Source organism: Thrips palmi, unplaced genomic scaffold, assembly GCF_012932325.1.
Source record: "Thrips palmi isolate BJ-2018 unplaced genomic scaffold, TpBJ-2018v1 HiC_scaffold_16, whole genome shotgun sequence".
Classification (NCBI taxonomy): Eukaryota; Metazoa; Arthropoda; class Insecta; order Thysanoptera; family Thripidae; genus Thrips; species Thrips palmi.
The window spans coordinates 14,551,785-14,569,280 of record NW_023144625.1 but is presented as its reverse complement, the minus strand read 5'-3'; the positions used below and the strand labels follow the sequence as shown (position 1 = coordinate 14,569,280).

General features: G+C 60.2%; 1 protein-coding gene across 1 annotated transcript in view; it reads right to left on the bottom strand.

Moving 5' to 3' along the window:
* The window catches only part of LOC117643029 (Down syndrome cell adhesion molecule-like protein Dscam2), a 78,410-nt gene extending 68,534 nt beyond the window's left edge, over positions 1 to 9,876 (bottom strand). Inside the window, exon 1 of the mRNA XM_034381666.1 lies at positions 9,768 to 9,876. Within this exon, the coding sequence (XP_034237557.1) occupies positions 9,768 to 9,876 (109 nt within the window). The remainder of the gene's footprint in view (positions 1 to 9,767) is intronic.
* Between the last annotated feature and the right edge of the window lie 7,620 nt (positions 9,877 to 17,496).

Genomic DNA, 17,496 nt, shown 5'->3' with positions numbered 1-17,496 from the left:
CCGACGGGAGGGAGGGAGACAGAGAGAGGGTCGCCCTTGTTCTTTCTTCCATCTCCTTCCTTCCGTGATCCTCGGACCAGGCAGCAGCGCCGGGCGCGGCCAGGCGGCACGCGCACTACACTCGGTAATCGTGTGTAACCCAAGTCCACACACCACGGTCTCATTTCCTCCCCGTATTTGCTCACGGCTGCTCAATCAGCTTCCCTCTCTTTCTCTTTTTTCTTTTTTTTTTTTTGCTGCATCGTCCTCTGTTACCCATCACCGCCACCGCACACAGCAGGCTCATTCCAACCAGTGCTCCTCCTGTCCCTCTCGCACCCCGACGGAACTCTCAAAAAGTGCGAGAGAAGCGACGAAAGCACAGTTCGGATTCGGAGCACGAGAGGAGGAGCAGAAACCACGAGGAGGACAGTAAAACAATACGGGGCACGCCACTGGCTGGCAGGCGCTTCGTCTGGGAGGCAGCGGCCCGGCCGCCTAGCCACTGCCAATACCGGAGTGGCCTCTCCAGCACTACTGGCCTGGACAACAATGCAGGGGGCTGACACATGTCTGCGCCACCACTTAGCCGTCTCTGACCCCTCCCTCCCCCTCCCCCTTCCCTTTCCCATCACCACGTAATGAGAGCCCAGCTGATGAAGCCTCGCCGCCCCCTTCCCCAATTCCTTCACCGCGCTGATGAGTTGCTGATGACATTCGGTAATACGGGCCGAGTGAGTGAGGCTCCGGGGCGCCAAAAAGGAAGGCAGGGAATGCGGCCGTCAAATATGCGCTCCCCCCCTCTTTTCCGTCAAGTGGAGCGATAATATTCATGCGGAAAAACGGGCAAATTTAATGGGGATTTATTAAGCAAATCAGACCGGCCCGGGCAATGGCGACCGCGGCAGAGCCATGGCAGAGCAAGCGTCCGTCCGCCTGTCTGTCCGTCCGTCTGTCCGTCCGTCCGTCCGTCCCGCGGCTCCCAATAAAAAGAACCACCAAATCCACTTTATTTGTCGTATTGTTTTCGAATCATTCTTCATTTTATTTTTCCAGTGCGGTCAGACCGTGAGGCCGGGGAACGCCACGCGAAAAAAAAAAAAAGACCACGGTCAAAACGCTAAAAATTTCATTCCACTTAAATTTTCACAGTAATTTACCGCATCATTTTCAAAGTCAATTTCTAACGGTACTTATCTTTTTTTTTTTTGAACAAAAGAAGTGGGGAGTTTGTGACTTGGTGGAGCCTGTCAGGGAAACTGAGACGGAGCCATTTTCTGAAGGCGGTGAGCCGGCGCCTCGGCGCGCCCGAGTAATCGTATAGCCAAACTGAAACACGGTTCTGCGCCATCACTGCCACCCCCCCCCCCCCCCCCGGGCCGCCACTGTAGGGCCGCAGCCAGAGGCTCGTGCATATCATTGCTGCGGGGAAGTGGCGGAAACAGTTTTCTGTAACTCATTACAACTCGAGCAGGCCATCCCACACGCACACGGGGTGGGGGGAAAAGGGGGGGCGCTGTCTGCAGGCAATTTTTCGACAAGAATCTTCCACTGTGGGAATGAACGCGGCGTGCGTTTCCGCCGCGCTGTTTCTAGTGTCGTCCCGGCCGCTCACGCTCGTCGTGTTTAATCATTTCCGACCTCGCCTCAGACGCGGGGCCAAGGCGAAAACTACCTGGCCGCCGCAAACTGGGACGCGTGGCAGGGACCTGCAGGGACCTCCGCCGGGGAAGTGCCACTCCGTCGAGAAAGGCCCCCCGAAACTATTTTCATAACTTTAGCATTGCCGCCTCGGAGCGCGCGCGGCGCGGGGCGGGGCTGGGCGGGCCAAGCCGACGCCGCAGTGGCATTATAATGTACCCCCGTGCGAGGCTATCGCATGAACCGCGCACCGGGGGAAAGGGGGGGGGGACAGCGCACGCGAAACAGGAAGAGGAGTCCAGGTGGGGGTGAGTGAGTGCGTGGAAGGGAGGGAGAGGGACAGTCGGAGAGAATCCTTGAGCAAACAGCAGCCATTATCCAGAGCGCGCGGCGCAAAGAACGGCAAGCGTTCGAGGAGAATGAGTGAGCCGGGGCCTTTGTCTGTCTGTCGCTAATTAGAAATTCAATGGACACGCACACACTGACGGGCACTGACGGGCACACAGCAGCATTGTGCATCGCACGCCGCCTTTCGTCCGACTCGGAATGAAAGAGGCATAATCATGACTAAAATTTCGGGCGAGGGAGTTCCAAGGGGTAACCAACTCAAGATTTTCATGTACACTGATTATATTTAGAGTATGATTACATGTGATTTATTTTGATTATTTTATTATTAATCATTGATTGTAGGAGGTTATTATGTTGATTATTGGGAAATATTGTGGATTATTTGAGCGCCGACCTCGGAAAGCTGTTAAGTGTCGGAAATTCAATATTGGTGACTTTGGGCAGCCACTGCGTCAAATTTAGTTGCGGTCATAGGCCTTCCTCGACGCCTTACTATTATGAAGACCCTACTCTTTCATGCCCCGCCTCGGGAAGGCTTTGACCGCTGATAGTTTGGGAGCAGTGGTCTCGCAAAAATGGTCAAAAAGTGAATGAATTTCAGAAAATTACCGTTTTTGCTGACTTTGAGCGGTCACTGCATCCAATTTAGTTGCGGTCATGGGCCTTCCTCGACGCCTTACTATTATGAAGACCCTACTCTTTCATGCCCCGCCTCGGGAAGGCTTTGACCGCTGATAGTTTGGGAGCAGTGGTCTCGCAAAAATGGTCAAAAAGTGAATGAATTTCAGAAAATTACCGTTTTTGCTGACTTTGAGCGGTCACTGCATCCAATTTAGTTGCGGTCAAAGGCCTCCCTCGACGCTTTACTATTATGAAGACCCTACTCTTTCATGCCCCGCCTCGGGAAGGCTTTGACCGCTGATAGTTTGGGAGCAGTGGTCTCGCAAAAATGGTCAAAAAGTAAATGAATTTCAGAAAATTACCTTTTTTGCTGACTTTGAGCGGCCACTTCATCCTTTAGTTGCGGTCAAAGGCCCCCTCGACGCCTTACTATTATGATGACCCTACTCTTTCATGCCTGCCTCGGGAAGGCTTTGACCGCTAAGTTTGGGGCAGTGGTCTCGCAAGAATGGTCAAAAAGTGAATGATTTTCAGAAAATTACATGATTTGCATGATTTAGGCCACTGCGATCACATTTAGTTGCGGTCATGGCCTTCCTCGACGCCTTACTATTCTGAGACCCTTACTCATTCATGCCCCTGCCTCGGGAAGGCTTTGACGTGATAGTTGGGAAGAGTGGTCTCGCACCAAAATGGTCAAAGTGAATGAATTTCAGAAAATTACCGTTTTTGCTGACTTTGAGCGGTCACTGCATCCAATTTAGTTGCGGTCATGGGCCTTCCTCGACGCCTTACTATTATGAAGACCCTACTCTTTCATGCCCCGCCTCGGGAAGGCTTTGACCGCTGATAGTTTGGGAGCAGTGGTCTCGCAAAAATGGTCAAAAAGTGAATGAATTTCAGAAAATTACCGTTTTTGCTGACTTTGAGCGGTCACTGCATCCAATTTAGTTGCGGTCAAAGGCCTCCTCGACGCCTTACTATTATGAAGACCCTACTCTTTCATGCCCCGCCTCGGGAAGGCTTTGACCGCTGATAGTTTGGGAGCAGTGGTCTCGCAAAAATGGTCAAAAAGTAAATGAATTTCAGAAAATTACCATTTTTGCTGACTTTGAGCGGCCACTACATCCAATTTAGTTGCGGTCAAAGGCCTCCCTCGACGCCTTACTATTATGAAGACCCTACTCTTTCATGCCCTGCCTCGGGAAGGCTTTGACCGCTGATAGTTTGGGAGCAGTGGTCTCGCAAAAATGGTCAAAAAGTGAATGAATTTCAGAAAATTACCATTTTTGCTGACTTTGAGCGGTCACTGCATCTAATTTAGTTGCGGTCAAAGGCCTCCCTCGACGCCTTACTATTATGAAGACCCTACTCTTTCATGCCCCGCCTCGGGAAGGCTTTGACCGCTGATAGTTTGGGAGCATAGTGGTCTCGCAAAAATGGCCAAAAGTGATTGAATCCCCGAAAGTATGATTGTCATTTCATTGGATGATGTCGATTATTTCACTGATTACCAACTAGACGTGCAGTGATTATCTTGAGTTGGGTACCCCTTGAGGAGTTCTTTATTGCCCAAATTTCGGCGAGAAAGGGGCCTTATCACCCAATTTCTAATTGCACAAATTTCCTTACACAAAAAAATTGGGATTAAATGCTTTCTTCATCCGCCCCAATTTGAATTATAAAATAATTCTTGCCCAGTTTAGTAAATAAAACCAACCTCAATCAAAGCAGGGTCTTGATCACGACTGTGGACTTGGACTGTGGACTTCCCGAACAGTCGCGCTGCCACGCGCTGCCGCCCGGGTTCAAATACCCGACTTGCTTTTCACTTTTTGCTCTTTTTAATCGCTCTCCACTCACTCGCTTAGCCTTCCGCGTTGTGCGATTCAATTCGGGCGCTTTCCCGTTCCTGGAAGCCTGGAAGCCTGGAAGCCCAGCCGGGCGGGCCGCGCTGCTGCCGCACTGTTGGGCCTTTTCTTGGCATCTCGTTTCGTGTGACAATGTCTGCCTGAGCCGAGCCGTCCCACAACCGCGCAAAACCGATCAGTGCACCGAGCCGAGCGAGCGACGCCACCCGACCGGGGGACGGGGAGGGGGGAGGGGATCAAGATGACGCCCATTTCAAACTCTACAAAAGGGAGGGAAAACTTTTCTTATTAAAAATGCTGATCCGTGCGTCCTGCCCGCGCTGCCCTGCGTCCCCAGCGTAGCTGCCGGTGGCTGTGAGCGGGTCGAGCACTGCTGGGCGGGCGGCGTGTCGGTCAACGCTCGCTCGCAACGCCTTGCGCCCCGCGCGGACAGTGGACCAGCGAGCCTGCGCCTTCCACAAAGAAACGGCCTGCCAATACCCCGCGCGCGGAGCCTGCCCTGTCGCGCGCGTGGGGTAGCGGCAGTACACGGCCAAAAACAAAAAAAAAACTTCAAATTCAAAAACAAAATCCGCACAACCGTCATTGTATTCAAAGCTGCTAGGGGCGTAGCCAGGGAAAAAAATGGGGGGGGGGCTCGGATAAAAGGCTGGAGCAAACGAGAGCGGTGGCCAGGCAGATGAGAGATACTGTCAGTCGGCACGTCGAGACAACATCAGCCGCGCCATCAACCACCACACGCCTAATCGGCGTCTAATGTCCCGGAAGCCACTCATTTGTTTGTTGAACCCGGCCTGGTGGGGCGAGGGACGAGAAAAATGAAAAAAAAAAGAGACTTGTCAGATTAGTGGCGGGAAACGAGCAAGCGCGTTTACCTAAATTTGCTCATCTTCCGTTTTCCAAGACAGCAAAAGTTCCTCCTCTTCTCCTCCTCCTCCTTCTTCTCAGTCATTTTACAAGCAGTGCATTTCGGGCTGCGCGGCGGCAGTTTGTCGGGGGAAATAAAATGGCGCGACGAGAGTGCAAAGAGTTGCGGCGCGGCCGAGGGGCCCGGGTTGCGGGTTTGGTGACGAGCGTAATATTTTGTGGGAGTCGTCGACCCCTCCCTCCCCCCCTCCCACACCGCCCCGACTAAAACTGTCCACACAAGGCAGTGACGCACAAATCTGCGCGAAACACTCTCTCTTTCTCTCTCACACACACACACTAACGCACACACACACACACGCACTACGGACAGTGGCTCGCAGAGTTACGTCGGTGCGTGTCGAGGCCGCACCGGACACACCGTACCTGTGGCCTTCCCTGCCAGTCTCGGCTCCACTTAACAAGCTTGTCGTGACGCGTTTCGTGCCCCGCCACTGGCCAGCCTGGGGGGCCGCCTTGAGGGGGGGCGGGGGAGGGGCGCCCACGCGAACCGGCAAGGGAATTGAATCAATGCTACGGCGACTACTTTTCGATAAGCGCACAGCCCGGCTGTGCATGTGTGCGTGTGTGTATGTAAACGACATGCCCGGCGCGGGTCACATTTACGCCAAGGGCGCGTGTGTGTGTGTGTGTGTGTGTGTGTGTGTGTGTGTGTCGCCCTGTGGGCAACTCGTTATTGGGCGTGCGTAACCAAGCGCGCGGCCCATTGGGTGTATGTGAGTCCGTGTGTGTTTGTGTGAGTGAGCATGGCCTGATGAATTTCGACGAATGGAAAATTGGACATGTGGCCGCGGAAGGGTTCTGACTGGGGCACTGTGCGGTTCGAGCAGTGTGCCGGGGCCGCGTGTGGGGCGGCGCCGGCGAAGGTGAGGCCAGGGCAACGGCAGGGACAAGCTGGGCGGTGCACTCCTTCGGCAAGCCAGCTGGAAAAGTTGGGCCCGTATTTCATCCGACTCGACGCCCGGCCCGGCCCAGCCCGGCCATTGGGAGATAAATATCTCGGTGGGAATATCATTGCGACACCATCTGCTGGCGTGCATCTGCGTACATCACCATTTGGCGCGGGGCGGCGGGGCGCGTCAGCGACTTTCCAGACACTTCCAAAACGCTTGCCCGTTTTCGGTGGCGTGCGAGAGAGAGATAGGGCGAGCCCCTTCCTTGCGCCGCGCCAGCAACGTCCAGGGTAACCGCGCGCCGTCACGGCACTGCCAGGACGCGGAGCGGTGCGTCGGCGGCCTCGGCCTCCGTTTCGACCGGTCGCTCCAAGGCGATGCCAGTCACACCGGCTGACGCGTCCACTCTAAAACCCGCCACTGGTAAGCGCAGCGAGAAACGCGGACGACCACTATATTTCCCGACCGGCCGGAGCCCCGGCCTCGCCCCGGCTTTTCCTCGTAGCCCCACTTGGCCCCGGCAACTTATGTGTGTGCACTACACGCCGCTCTCCGTTAATAATAGACGGCCCCCATAAAGGCGGGGCGGGGTGGGGCGGGGCGGGGCGGGGCGGGGCGGGGTCGGGCGAGGCGCGTAAGTGGTCACTTTGTAGCCCCCAGCGCCGTATCAGGGCCTGGAGCCGGAAGAAGGGCGATCAACGCTAAAGGGTTCGGCGAGGGAAAAACGAAAACGTAAACATTCCGGCAGGTACACTGTTTCCCGTTTATCCGCGTTTGCCTGTCACTCACGGCATGGTTGAACTTAAAAACAAACGTGTCTTAAGCAACGAAACGAGGACCTGTTGGCATTTTGGAAGTCCTGCTGGGAGGTTTTCCTCTCCCTTTGGCGCAGACTCGAGTCAAAGATCTTTGCACAGTGTACCGGTTCGCTCCGTGACGCGGGCGACGCGGCCCGATCCAGGTGACCCCGCGGCCCCACTGCTCAAAGAAAACGCGGGCGGGCCGGAGCAGACCGAGGAGAGGAGGCAGGCGCGAGCGGAGAGGGATGTATATTAAATTCAGAACAGAAAGGCCCTCCGGGGGATAATAATTTTGAGACAAAAGACGGCTCTCATCTCGGGGACCCCCCCGAAAATGCGGGTGGCTATCCAATTGTGTCTCTTTTTGTCTGTTTGTCTCTGTGTGTGTCTGCGCGACACGCGGGCGCAAGCAGCACGCGGCTCGGCGCGGCTCGGCGCGGCTCGGCGCGGCTCGGCGCCCCTACAAATGTCCTGTCACGCCGGCAGAGGGACTACTCCGTCTCCGCCGTACTACTCGGCGCCGCCGCACCGCTCCGCGAGGCGCGAGGCGGCGGGGGACGGCACAGCATTAGGGGTCCCGCAGCAGCTGGGGATATCTTTTACTCCGACACGGCGACGCAAAAATGACTCAAGCCTCTTATTTCTGGCACCCAATTAGTGGCAAAAGGAAACTCCGAACGAGGGAAAAGGACGAGGATTGGATGATTCGAACCGCAATCGCGGTTTTCCATTCGTCTCTTTCCGTGTACTCGCACATGCATATTCGACCCGCTCCGCGTCGTCGCCGCGTCGTCGTCGCGACGGGCAGGGACGTGACGACCGCCAATATCTGATGAAAGGCCGGAAAGGGGAGAAAAAGGACGAAAAGTGGAGCAAAGAAAAGGGGGAAGACCTCCCCGGCCCTCGCCCGGGGAGGGAGGATGATCATCGGGTGGCGGTGAAATCGGCGAGTAAGTCGCCACGCCACTACGCGCCGCCCCGCCCCGCCCCGCCACGCCCGTCATCGCGGGGACTCACCGAAAATACTAACGCCGCGAATACATTTTTCTGGGCCAAGTAAATCGCCCTGAAAGATCGCCATGATTTCCATCGGACGGTTGCGGGGAATTCTTGATGAGGCGGGGGTGGGGAACGGCGCGGGGAAGCCCCTGCCAACGAGCGTATCGGCAGCGGCGCGGCGCGGCCGTCGCGCGGCTTGCCTACCCCCGACTCCGCAGGCGCTCGCCTCGCCACGGACCGCGCGGTATAACTGGTCACCGCAGACCGATTCCGAGAGTCGTTTACGTCACTCTGTCTGTCTCTCTCGCACGTATACGGGACACCCCATGAGTGCGAGAGAGACAGAACGACTCTCGCGGAATCAGTCTGCCGGTGATGCAAGGCGAGATCCCAGTGAATTTCGGTGTTCAAACCCAATGGATTTCAGTCAAATTTTGATGAATTTCAGTCGAATTTCGATCAATTTCAGTCGAATTTCGACGAATTTGGCTGGAGTTATTTCCCCCTGCTGGACTCACCGGGCTGGACGGGCAGGCAGGTGCAGAGCAGGGCGACGAGCAGCGGCCGCACCGCGGCCACCATGGTCACCTGCAACAGACAGAGAGGGGTGATGCAGACTGCGGCGTGGCGGCGTGGCGGTGTCAACAGGCACGTCGGCGATGATTGGCCGAGCGGGCGGCGACGCGACACGGCCTCGGGGGCGGCGCTTAATCACACGCCGGTCCCCGAGGCAGCCGGGCCAACCGAGCCAACCCTTCCAAGGCGGCCGTGGCGGTCGTGGCGTCCCCGAGGACACAGCCTGGCGGTGGCAGCGGGGCCGCGCGGGGCGGCCGGGGCCAGCAAGGCGAGGCCGGCGAGGGCGGCGAGGGCGTGCAGCAGACATGGTAAAGCCATCCGGGCCGGCAGAGATGACACCGGGGTACAAGGTGCCTTCTGGGGTGGAAGAGGGGGGGGGGGCTATCGTGTCGCAGGGATCCGCCACCGCCTTGCCCCGTGCGGTTCCAGCGGCACTTCAAAGGGGCGGAGTGGCAGCGCGGTGGCAGCACTGTAGGGGAGTGGTTCGGTAACTCCTTAACAGCCATGTGCGCTTCCGGGACAGGAACGGACCAGTCACAAATCAAGGCTTGCCCCATACAATCGCTAGAGTTGCACAGACCCTCGCTCGGGCACCCAAAGACAGCCCAAAACACGACTACATGCGGTCCTCCTATCGAAAGCGCTCAAATTCTGGGTTCGCTTAGAACTCGCTCATCTTGGGGAGCGTCAGAAAACCCGCTCAGCTTGGCGGCCGTCCGGAGAAACCGCTCATCTCGCAGCGCGCTCGGAGAAACCGCTCACCTCCGCGCGGCCGGGCGCTGGTTAGGTTATGTTGCCGCTCGTATTTAGTTAATACTGCCAATCCAGTCAACATTGAAGCTAACCTTAGATGTAAAACAAAGTTCTGATCTGACGAGAGCATGTGATTAATCATTTCGACCCAAATAAAGGTCAGTGCATATGAAGTACATTTGTAAATCTGGCAGCCGCCGCCCGTATTTGGGAAGGTGAGCGGTTTCTCCGAGCGCGCTGCGAGATGAGCGGTTTCTCCGGACGGCCGCCAAGCTGAGCGGGTTCTTCTGACGCTCCCCAAGATGAGCGAGTTCTAAGCGACCCCAGAAATTTGAGCGCTTTTCGATAGGAGGTACCGAATGTTGAAACAGCAGAGTTGACCTTCCTCACATCTTTTGAGTCATCAAGCCACCGACTCTCACTTGCAGTCAGATCCAGTCGAGTAGTCTTTAAGTCACCTGCCATGCCACGGGAGCGCGGTGGGTGGCAGTGTGGTGGCACTGTGCTGCTTTGTCATTACGCCACACACCCCGCCTGATGCTCGCACCATGTTTACTTTATCAAGCTCTCTCTGTCTCTCCCTCTCTCTCTCTCTCTCTCTCTCTCTCTCTCTCTCTCTCTCTCTCTCTCTCTCCGCGACACCACGGGGGATCGCGCGCTTGGCCGCGGGGGACGACGGCCCACCTGCTGCATCCTGGCGCTGCCGCTGCAGACTGATTTCGTCGCTCTGTCTCTCTCGCACCTACACGGCACGCCCCATGAGTGCGAGAGAGACAGAGCAACGAAAACGACTCCCGAAATGAGAGCTCCCCGAGGAGTAGAACCGCCACCGCGACGAATCAACACATTCCTTTTGGCATGACGTCTATGTTTGCGGAGTCCGCGCCGCGGCCGGTCCAGCACACTGAGAGTCGTTTACGTGGCTCTGTCTCTCTCGCACTCACAGAGCGCCCAGCGTGGGTGGGAGAGAGACGGAGAGGCGACAATCGGTCCCGCCAAGCCCTCTCGCATCACCACCACCATTTAATCAAGGAATCGATCTGGCGGCGCAGACAAGGCCGGCGGCAACCTACACTGCCGCTTTCTGATTTAAATACGACAGAGATGAAGGACGCGCGGGACGAGGACACGGGGACAGAGAGGGCGACAGAGGGAGAGAGAGAGCGGGGAGGGCCGTGAGTGGGTTGCGTATTTGCTCAGTGCTCGCCGGGCCCGGCTGGGGCGGCTGGGCGAGCCAAACATCCGGCTGATTGGAATCCCAGAAATGTCCTGGCGGCGCTGCCTCAACTGCTGCCAAAAAAAAGAGAAAAAGAAGAAAAAAAAAGGGAGAACTGCACCGCCAATCCGTCGCCAGGGTTCCTCTCAGGATGCGGAGCGCGGCGCCGTGGCCGGGCCGATGGCCGGGCCGAGTCTCAACGACGTGTCCGCCACGTGTCGGCCGCATCTCTCCAGCGGAGACCGCCGGGCTGTCGTTTGGCAGTGTCTTTAACGCATCTGTGATCCGTTTACAATCTCTCCTCTCTCTCTCTCTTTCTCTCTCTCTCTCTCTCCCCTTCTCTTCCCTCTCTCTCCCTCTCTCTCTCCTCTCTCCCCTCTCTCGCCCCTCTCTCTCCCCCTCCCTCTCTGAATCCGTCATCCGGCAGCGTGCCTCGCGAGCCCCCCATCAGCAGAGTGCTTGTCGTGTCGCGCCAAAAAATATTTCTTCCCACTCTCTAAATCCCACCCCAAGACACCACAGCGCTGCGGCTTTCTCGCCCAATCACGTTTTTAACCCCTTTTTCGCTGGGGCCCCCGGGCCAGCCACAGTTTTAATTGCGATGCTATCTCTCCCTTTCTCTCTCTCTCTCTCTCTCTCTCTCTCTCTCTCTCTCTCTTTCTTCCCCTCTCTTCTCTCTCTCTCTCTCTCTCTCTCTCTCTCATACACACAGCTACACACACGCGCGCGTTTTCCTGCAGCGTGGGGGAAAAAATTTAAATTTCAATGTGGCCACGGCCACCAAAAAGCAGGGGAGCTCTGCTGAAAGTTTTTGCGCTTCGGTACCGCGACACTGTCGCGCTTCGGCTGCCGCGACACTGTCGCGCTTCGGCTGCCGCGACACTGTCGCGCTTCCCCTGCCGCGACACTGTCGCGCTTCGGCTCCCGCGACACTGCCCCTTTCCCCTGCCGCGACACTGTCGCGCTTCCCCTGCCGCGACACTGTCGCGCTTCCCTGCCGCGACACTGTCGCGCTTCCCCTGCCGCGACACTGCCCGCGCTTCGGCTGCCGCGACACTGTCGCGCTTCCCCTGCCGCGACACTGTCGCGCTTCCCCCCAACCGCGACCCCCCTGTCGCGCTTCCCCAGCCGCCCACTGTCGCCCCTTCCCCCCCCCTTCCCCCCCGACACTGTCGCGCTTCCCCTGCCGCGACACTGTCGCCCCTTCGGCTGCCGCGACACTGTCGCGTTTCCCCTGCCGCGACACTGTCCGCCCCAGCCGCACACTGTCGCGTTTCCCCCTGCCGCGACACTGTCGCGTTTCCCCTGCCGCGACACTGTCGCGTTTCCCCCCTGCCGCGACACTGTCGCGCTTCCCCTGCCGCGACACTGTCGCGCTTCCCCTGCCGCGACACTGTCGCGTTTCCCCCGGCCGCGACCCCTGTCGCGCTTCCCCTGCCGCGACACTGTCGCGCTTCGGCTGCCGCGACACTGTCGCGTTTCCCCCTGCCGCGACACTGTCGCGCTTCCCCAGCCGCGACACTGTCGCGTTTCCCCCCGCCGCGACACTGTCGCGTTTTCCCCTGCCGCGACACTGTCGCGCTTCCCCTGCCGCGACACTGTCGCGCTTCGGCTGCCGCGACACTGTCGCGCTTCCCCTGCCGCGACACTGTCGCGCTTCCCCACCGCGACACTGTCGCGTTTCCCCCTGCCGCGACACTGTCGCGCTTCCCCTGCCGCGACACTGTCGCGCTTCCCTGCCGCGACACTGTCGCGCTTCCCCTGCCGCGACACTGTCGCGCTTCCCCTGCCGCGACACTGTCGCGCTTCCCCTGCCGCGACGCCATCGCGCTTTTCGTTTTCGCAAATTTTGTTTTCGCGTTTCTGTTTTCGCGTTTTTGTTTTCGTTTTCACCAACCCTACCAACCCTACCACCACCACGCGCGCGCCCTTGCGCTGTGTATAGTGTAGCCCGCACGGCCCGCCATGAAGCGCTCCGCGAATGCTCCACACGACACACTATTCACACGGAGCACGGCCGGGCCGAGCCGGGCCGAGCCGGGCGTGGCGCTATTGGGTTTCACACTCACATCTCGACCCTCTTTCCCGTCGTCCTCCTCGACAAATGGAGCCGTAGCCCCGAAGCCTCGGCGGCGCGGCCCTCCGGACGGCCGGGACGCTCAAATCACGGGCCGCTTCAACAGACTGTTTACGGCCCAATAAATACCCCTCTCCCGCGCACCGGGGGAAAAGGGGGGGGGCTGATCGACCAGCGTCTTAATTTATCGTGTGCCGGCCGTCCTGGCCGTCCCGGCTGCCAGCTGTCACGACGTGGAATTTCATTGTTTTCATTAATTGAGCAAGCGTGTCGCGCCGACGGCGTCCTCCTCGACGCTGCACTGCGCGGGAATCTCCGGCAGCATTCCTCCGGGAAAAGGGGAGGCGGCGCGAGCACGCTGCTGTCTGCGAGACAAGTCCCGAATAATGAGAGGGGGGGGGTCACGTCCGTGGAGGCTTGCCGCTCGCGTCGTCGCCGTGTTCGGGCGCCGCGTTCGTTAGAGAGGCACATCTCTTTTAACCTCTCTATTCACGAGGACGCGCGCCGCGGCCGCCGCGCCGTCAACTGGAGCCGAGACACACGCCGCGCCGTCCGTGTGTTTCGCGCGTCAATTCATTCCACGCGCTCGTCGCCGCGTCTCCCTCGCACCACTGGACGCTCCGCGGGCTCCGCGGGGGTGCGAGAGAGACGCGGCGAGGCCGGGCCGCGGGAAATGGTCGCGCGATGCGAGTCAATGCGAGGTTAAAAGCCATTAGGAGCCGCCCGCTGTCTGGCCGCGGAGCCGCCGCGCGCCGCTATTGCCTAACTTGGGCGACGCGACGACGGCGCACAGTGGGCCAGAAGACCGGTGGAGGCGGCCAAAACTCCAGACGCGTTTTGAGCTCCAGAGTCGCTGAACAGGAGTCGAACCGAACGTGTGACCCCACCAATGGATTCCTCGTTCGGAGAGCTATCCATTGGTGGGGTCACACGTTCGGTTCGAGTCCCATTTCGCGACTTCGGAGCTCAAAACGCGGCTAGAGTTTTGGCCGCCTTCGCCGGTCTTCTGGCCCACTGTGCGGCGGCATGGCGGTGATATTCGGCGCCGAAAGTTGGCGGGCCGCCTCGCCGCTGGCAAGCCTGGCAGGTGTCACACCTGCGCCGTCCTGCACTCCGCGGACAGATAGAACAAAGTGGCGCGCCGCCACACTGGAGTCGCCTGGAGTGGAGTGGGCGTGTTGGCGTGGGCCGCGGCGCGGAGGCGGCGGCACGGCACGGCGGTTCGCTTGACAGTTGTTGACTGTCGGCGGCTTGGATCGGTACGCTGGGGCTTTGGGTCACCGTGATGACGGTTGAAGTTGACGGTCGGCGGTGACGACTGGCGGCCAAGGTTGTTCGGAGGTCAGCGCGGTGGACTGCACCATCCGTCACGGTGACTGACGGCAGCCAAAATATTCGACATGGAGGCGCATCCATCGCGCGGAGACGACCGGCCGCGCAAACAAACTCGCTAATTGCCTTAATGAATTACGGCCCGGAATGACAGGTGATAATCGATCCTCCTTCCCCCCCGCGGGGGATTCTCGGGTGTCGTTTTCCACGCTCTGTCTCTCTCGCACTCATGGGGCGTCTCGAATAGGTGCGAGAGAGACAGAGCGACGAAAACGACTCTCGGAATCAGTCTGCTGGCGCCGCCCGGCGAGGCGCGGCGCGGCGAGGTTTGATGTCCCGGCGAAAACAAGGCGGGGGACTCTCGGAAATATGAAGGCGCAGCCGGCAGCGCCGTGGGAGGGGAGGGGAGGGGAGGGGGAGGGGGAGGGGGACACCGAGATGAGAGCAACGAGATTGGCCGGATCGACTGATGACTCCTGGAGTCAGACTCCATGCAGTCCCGGGGCGCGGCGCGGCGTGACGGAGTGCTGGAGTCTCCAGCCATTTCTCCAGCGAGGCATCTCCTGGAGAAGGCGCCACGCCTGCCTAAAACTGCCCCGGGTGTGTTTGCGCCCTGATTGCCGGATAATTGTGTGTGTCCAGGTTTGTACCTGTGGTGGCGGCTTCCGAGTCGGCTTCCGACCCGCGGCCGACCCGGCGCGACCTCGGGCCGTAGGGCGCCGCAGGGTCGGAGGACCGAGCTGGCTCAGCGCGACCCTAATCAGGGTAGGGTCGCCGGGGCCACAGGCCGGGGCCATCGCCATTCACTCAATGAGCGCCGCCAAATTGTGCCGGCGAGGGAAAGACACGCCGGGCGCAGCCTGGCGGAGGGAGATACACTGGCCAGCCAGCCAGGCCGGCAGCCCGGCAGCCAGGCCGGTAAACAGCGATCTTATCGTGAGGGGCTTCCATTTCCCCGGCCGTTGTTGCCACTACACTCCGGCCAGCCCGGCCCTGGCTCGGCTAGCCCTGCTGCCCCGGCCGGCCCTGGCGAGAGCCCTGGCCAGCCCCGCAGATCTGGCGGTCCCCCCTTTATCGTCAAGCTCGGCGAAGCCTTTCCCCGCCACGCCACCGTTACACCACGCCCGGGCAGTAAGTCCGAGAGGGCCCCGGCAGCGCGGCGACAAGGCCAGTCAAAGAAAGCAGTGATCTCTCCGCTCTCGTCTAATCCAGCTGTCCGGGCCAAGGGAGGACACAAGTTAGTTTCTCACGAAGCGAGTAGTGGTGGCAGCTCTGCCGGGGCCGGGCTCGCTGGGTCTGCTAGGGCTGGCCGCTCTGGCTGGCCGCTCTGGCTCGAGTGGAAGTAAAACAAGGCAGGCAAGACCGCATCCACTTGGCGCTGACGGCCACGGCCTCGGCCTCGGCCGCCGCAGTGGCCAACTCGGCCGGCCCGGCCTCCGTAACACCAGCGAACGGGATGAAGCAGCGCGCATCCGGGTAGGGCGGGGCGGCGCGGGGCAGGGGGTGGGGGAGGAGGGTTGTACCTCCACTGTGCCGATATTTTCCCGGGGGAGCGGGGTGGGGCCTGATTACCGCGTCGTCCTCCGGACCCCGCCGCCGCATTATTTTCTGTCGCGAATTCAGTCGGCTCAACGCAACGCAGAAAAAAGGTTTCGCTTCCCACGCAGAGCGCCTTTCTCTCTCTCTCTCTCTCTCTCTCTCTCTCTCTCTCTCTCTCTCTCTCTCTCTCTCTCTCTCTCTCTCTCTCTCTGCCTCCGCGATCGCACCGCCGCCTCCACTCTCATCGTGTTTATTGCGCTCATTATCATGGCACTGCCGCCGCGGCTCGTTGTACAAAAGCTGCGAATAAATGGCCCCTGCTTAATCAGCGACAAAGGACCGAAGGAGCGGGAAGCGGGCTAAGGGACAGCGCTGGCGCACTCCGCCGCCCCCCCGCCCCGCCCCCCGCCCCGCCGCGCCCCGCCCCGCCCCGCCCCGCCCCGCCCCCCCGTGCGCGGCGGCAGCATCCTTCCGTCAACGTCCCTGCAATTGTCGGTGCGCGGGCTGACGCCGAGGCTGGAGGCTGACGCCAAAGCTGCGAGGGCGTGGAGCCCGGTACGGTATCTCACGGCGCCAGCACTGCCAGCCGGCGACGACGCCAGCGCCGCAGTGACAGAGCGGCGGGACGGCGGAGCGGGGAAGCAGGCTGGGCCTTGCTTGATTAATGCACGGAGGTGGCGAGGCGAAGGCAATTCGCGCAAAGGCAAAGGCGTCGCTGCGCTGCGCTCTGCGTCGCCCGGAGGCAATCCAGGTGCGGTGCGGTGCGCGTCGTGGGGGCAAGCTGGGGGCAACAGCAACGCGGCTGCAGTAGGTGCGAGAGAGGCGGGGCGAAGTCCGCAGGGCACGCGTGCAAGTTCAAGACCAACGAAGGTCCGACTCGAGAGCGCGGCGGGTGCAGGCCGGGCGCGGCGCGCGGCCCCGGCCGTGGCGATGCAGGCCGAGTCCAGGGCAAGTGCATAGCGAGCCGATGAATAAACCAGGTCCGTCCACAAGGCCCTGCGCAAGGCAGGGCGGCCGGCCGGCCTATCAGGTGATGAGATCCGAGAAGCCAGACTGGCTCCAGGGGCCGGGGCGGGCGGGGTCGTGTTGAGGTGCAGGGATGGGCCGTACGTAAAAGAAGGCCCTCCCCGCCCCCCACCCCGCCCCGCCCAGGGTGACGCCGGCAGGGAAACTACTCGACGAGATACCATCGGCTGCTGCCGCGCTGCCGCAGTACTTGGCAAGTGCGGCGGTGTCGTCGCCGTGCTGCCATGCCAGCCTGCTGCTGCTGCTGCTCTGTGGCCCGATATTCGCCTCCAGCCTCTTGTTTTTAAGAGATGAACACTCACGGGGATGAGTCATGTGGGTCGGCGCTATTATTATTGTCCAACTGTCGGGGGTGGTACCCCCTCCCCCCCCCCCCACACACACACACGGACGCAGTTGCCCTGCTCTGCGGTGGCTTTGCCTGCTTTGGCTGCTTTGCCGCTGCCCGTGGCTTTGCGCGGTTTCTAGTTGGCACACCGCACGACTCTGGAGCCTCCGGGGCCATCCCGGCTTCCAGAAGCTCCGGGGGCTCCGGGCAGGGCCGGGCCGGGCGGGGCTGCCGGGCCGCCAAGCACATGGGCGCCGAGGCCGGCCGAGGCCCGCGGGCCGCGGGGCTGAAAGGCACGAACGGCGACGGGAGGACGGAGGACGGGGAGGACGGGGAGGACGGAGCATTCTGCTGATGAAAACCCACGCCTTCTTGGTTACTGAAAGGAAACACTGCGGTGATGGTGAGCTGGCGTGACGCCTGGTGATTAGAGGGAGATGGCGGGGGCCTGGTGGCCCGGTGGCCGTAGTGGTGGCCGTGGTGGGCACCGGTCATGCCACAGCCGCCGTCACGGTTCAGAGCCATCCATAAATTAGGTAAATGGGGGGGCTGCTGAGTGCATCTCAC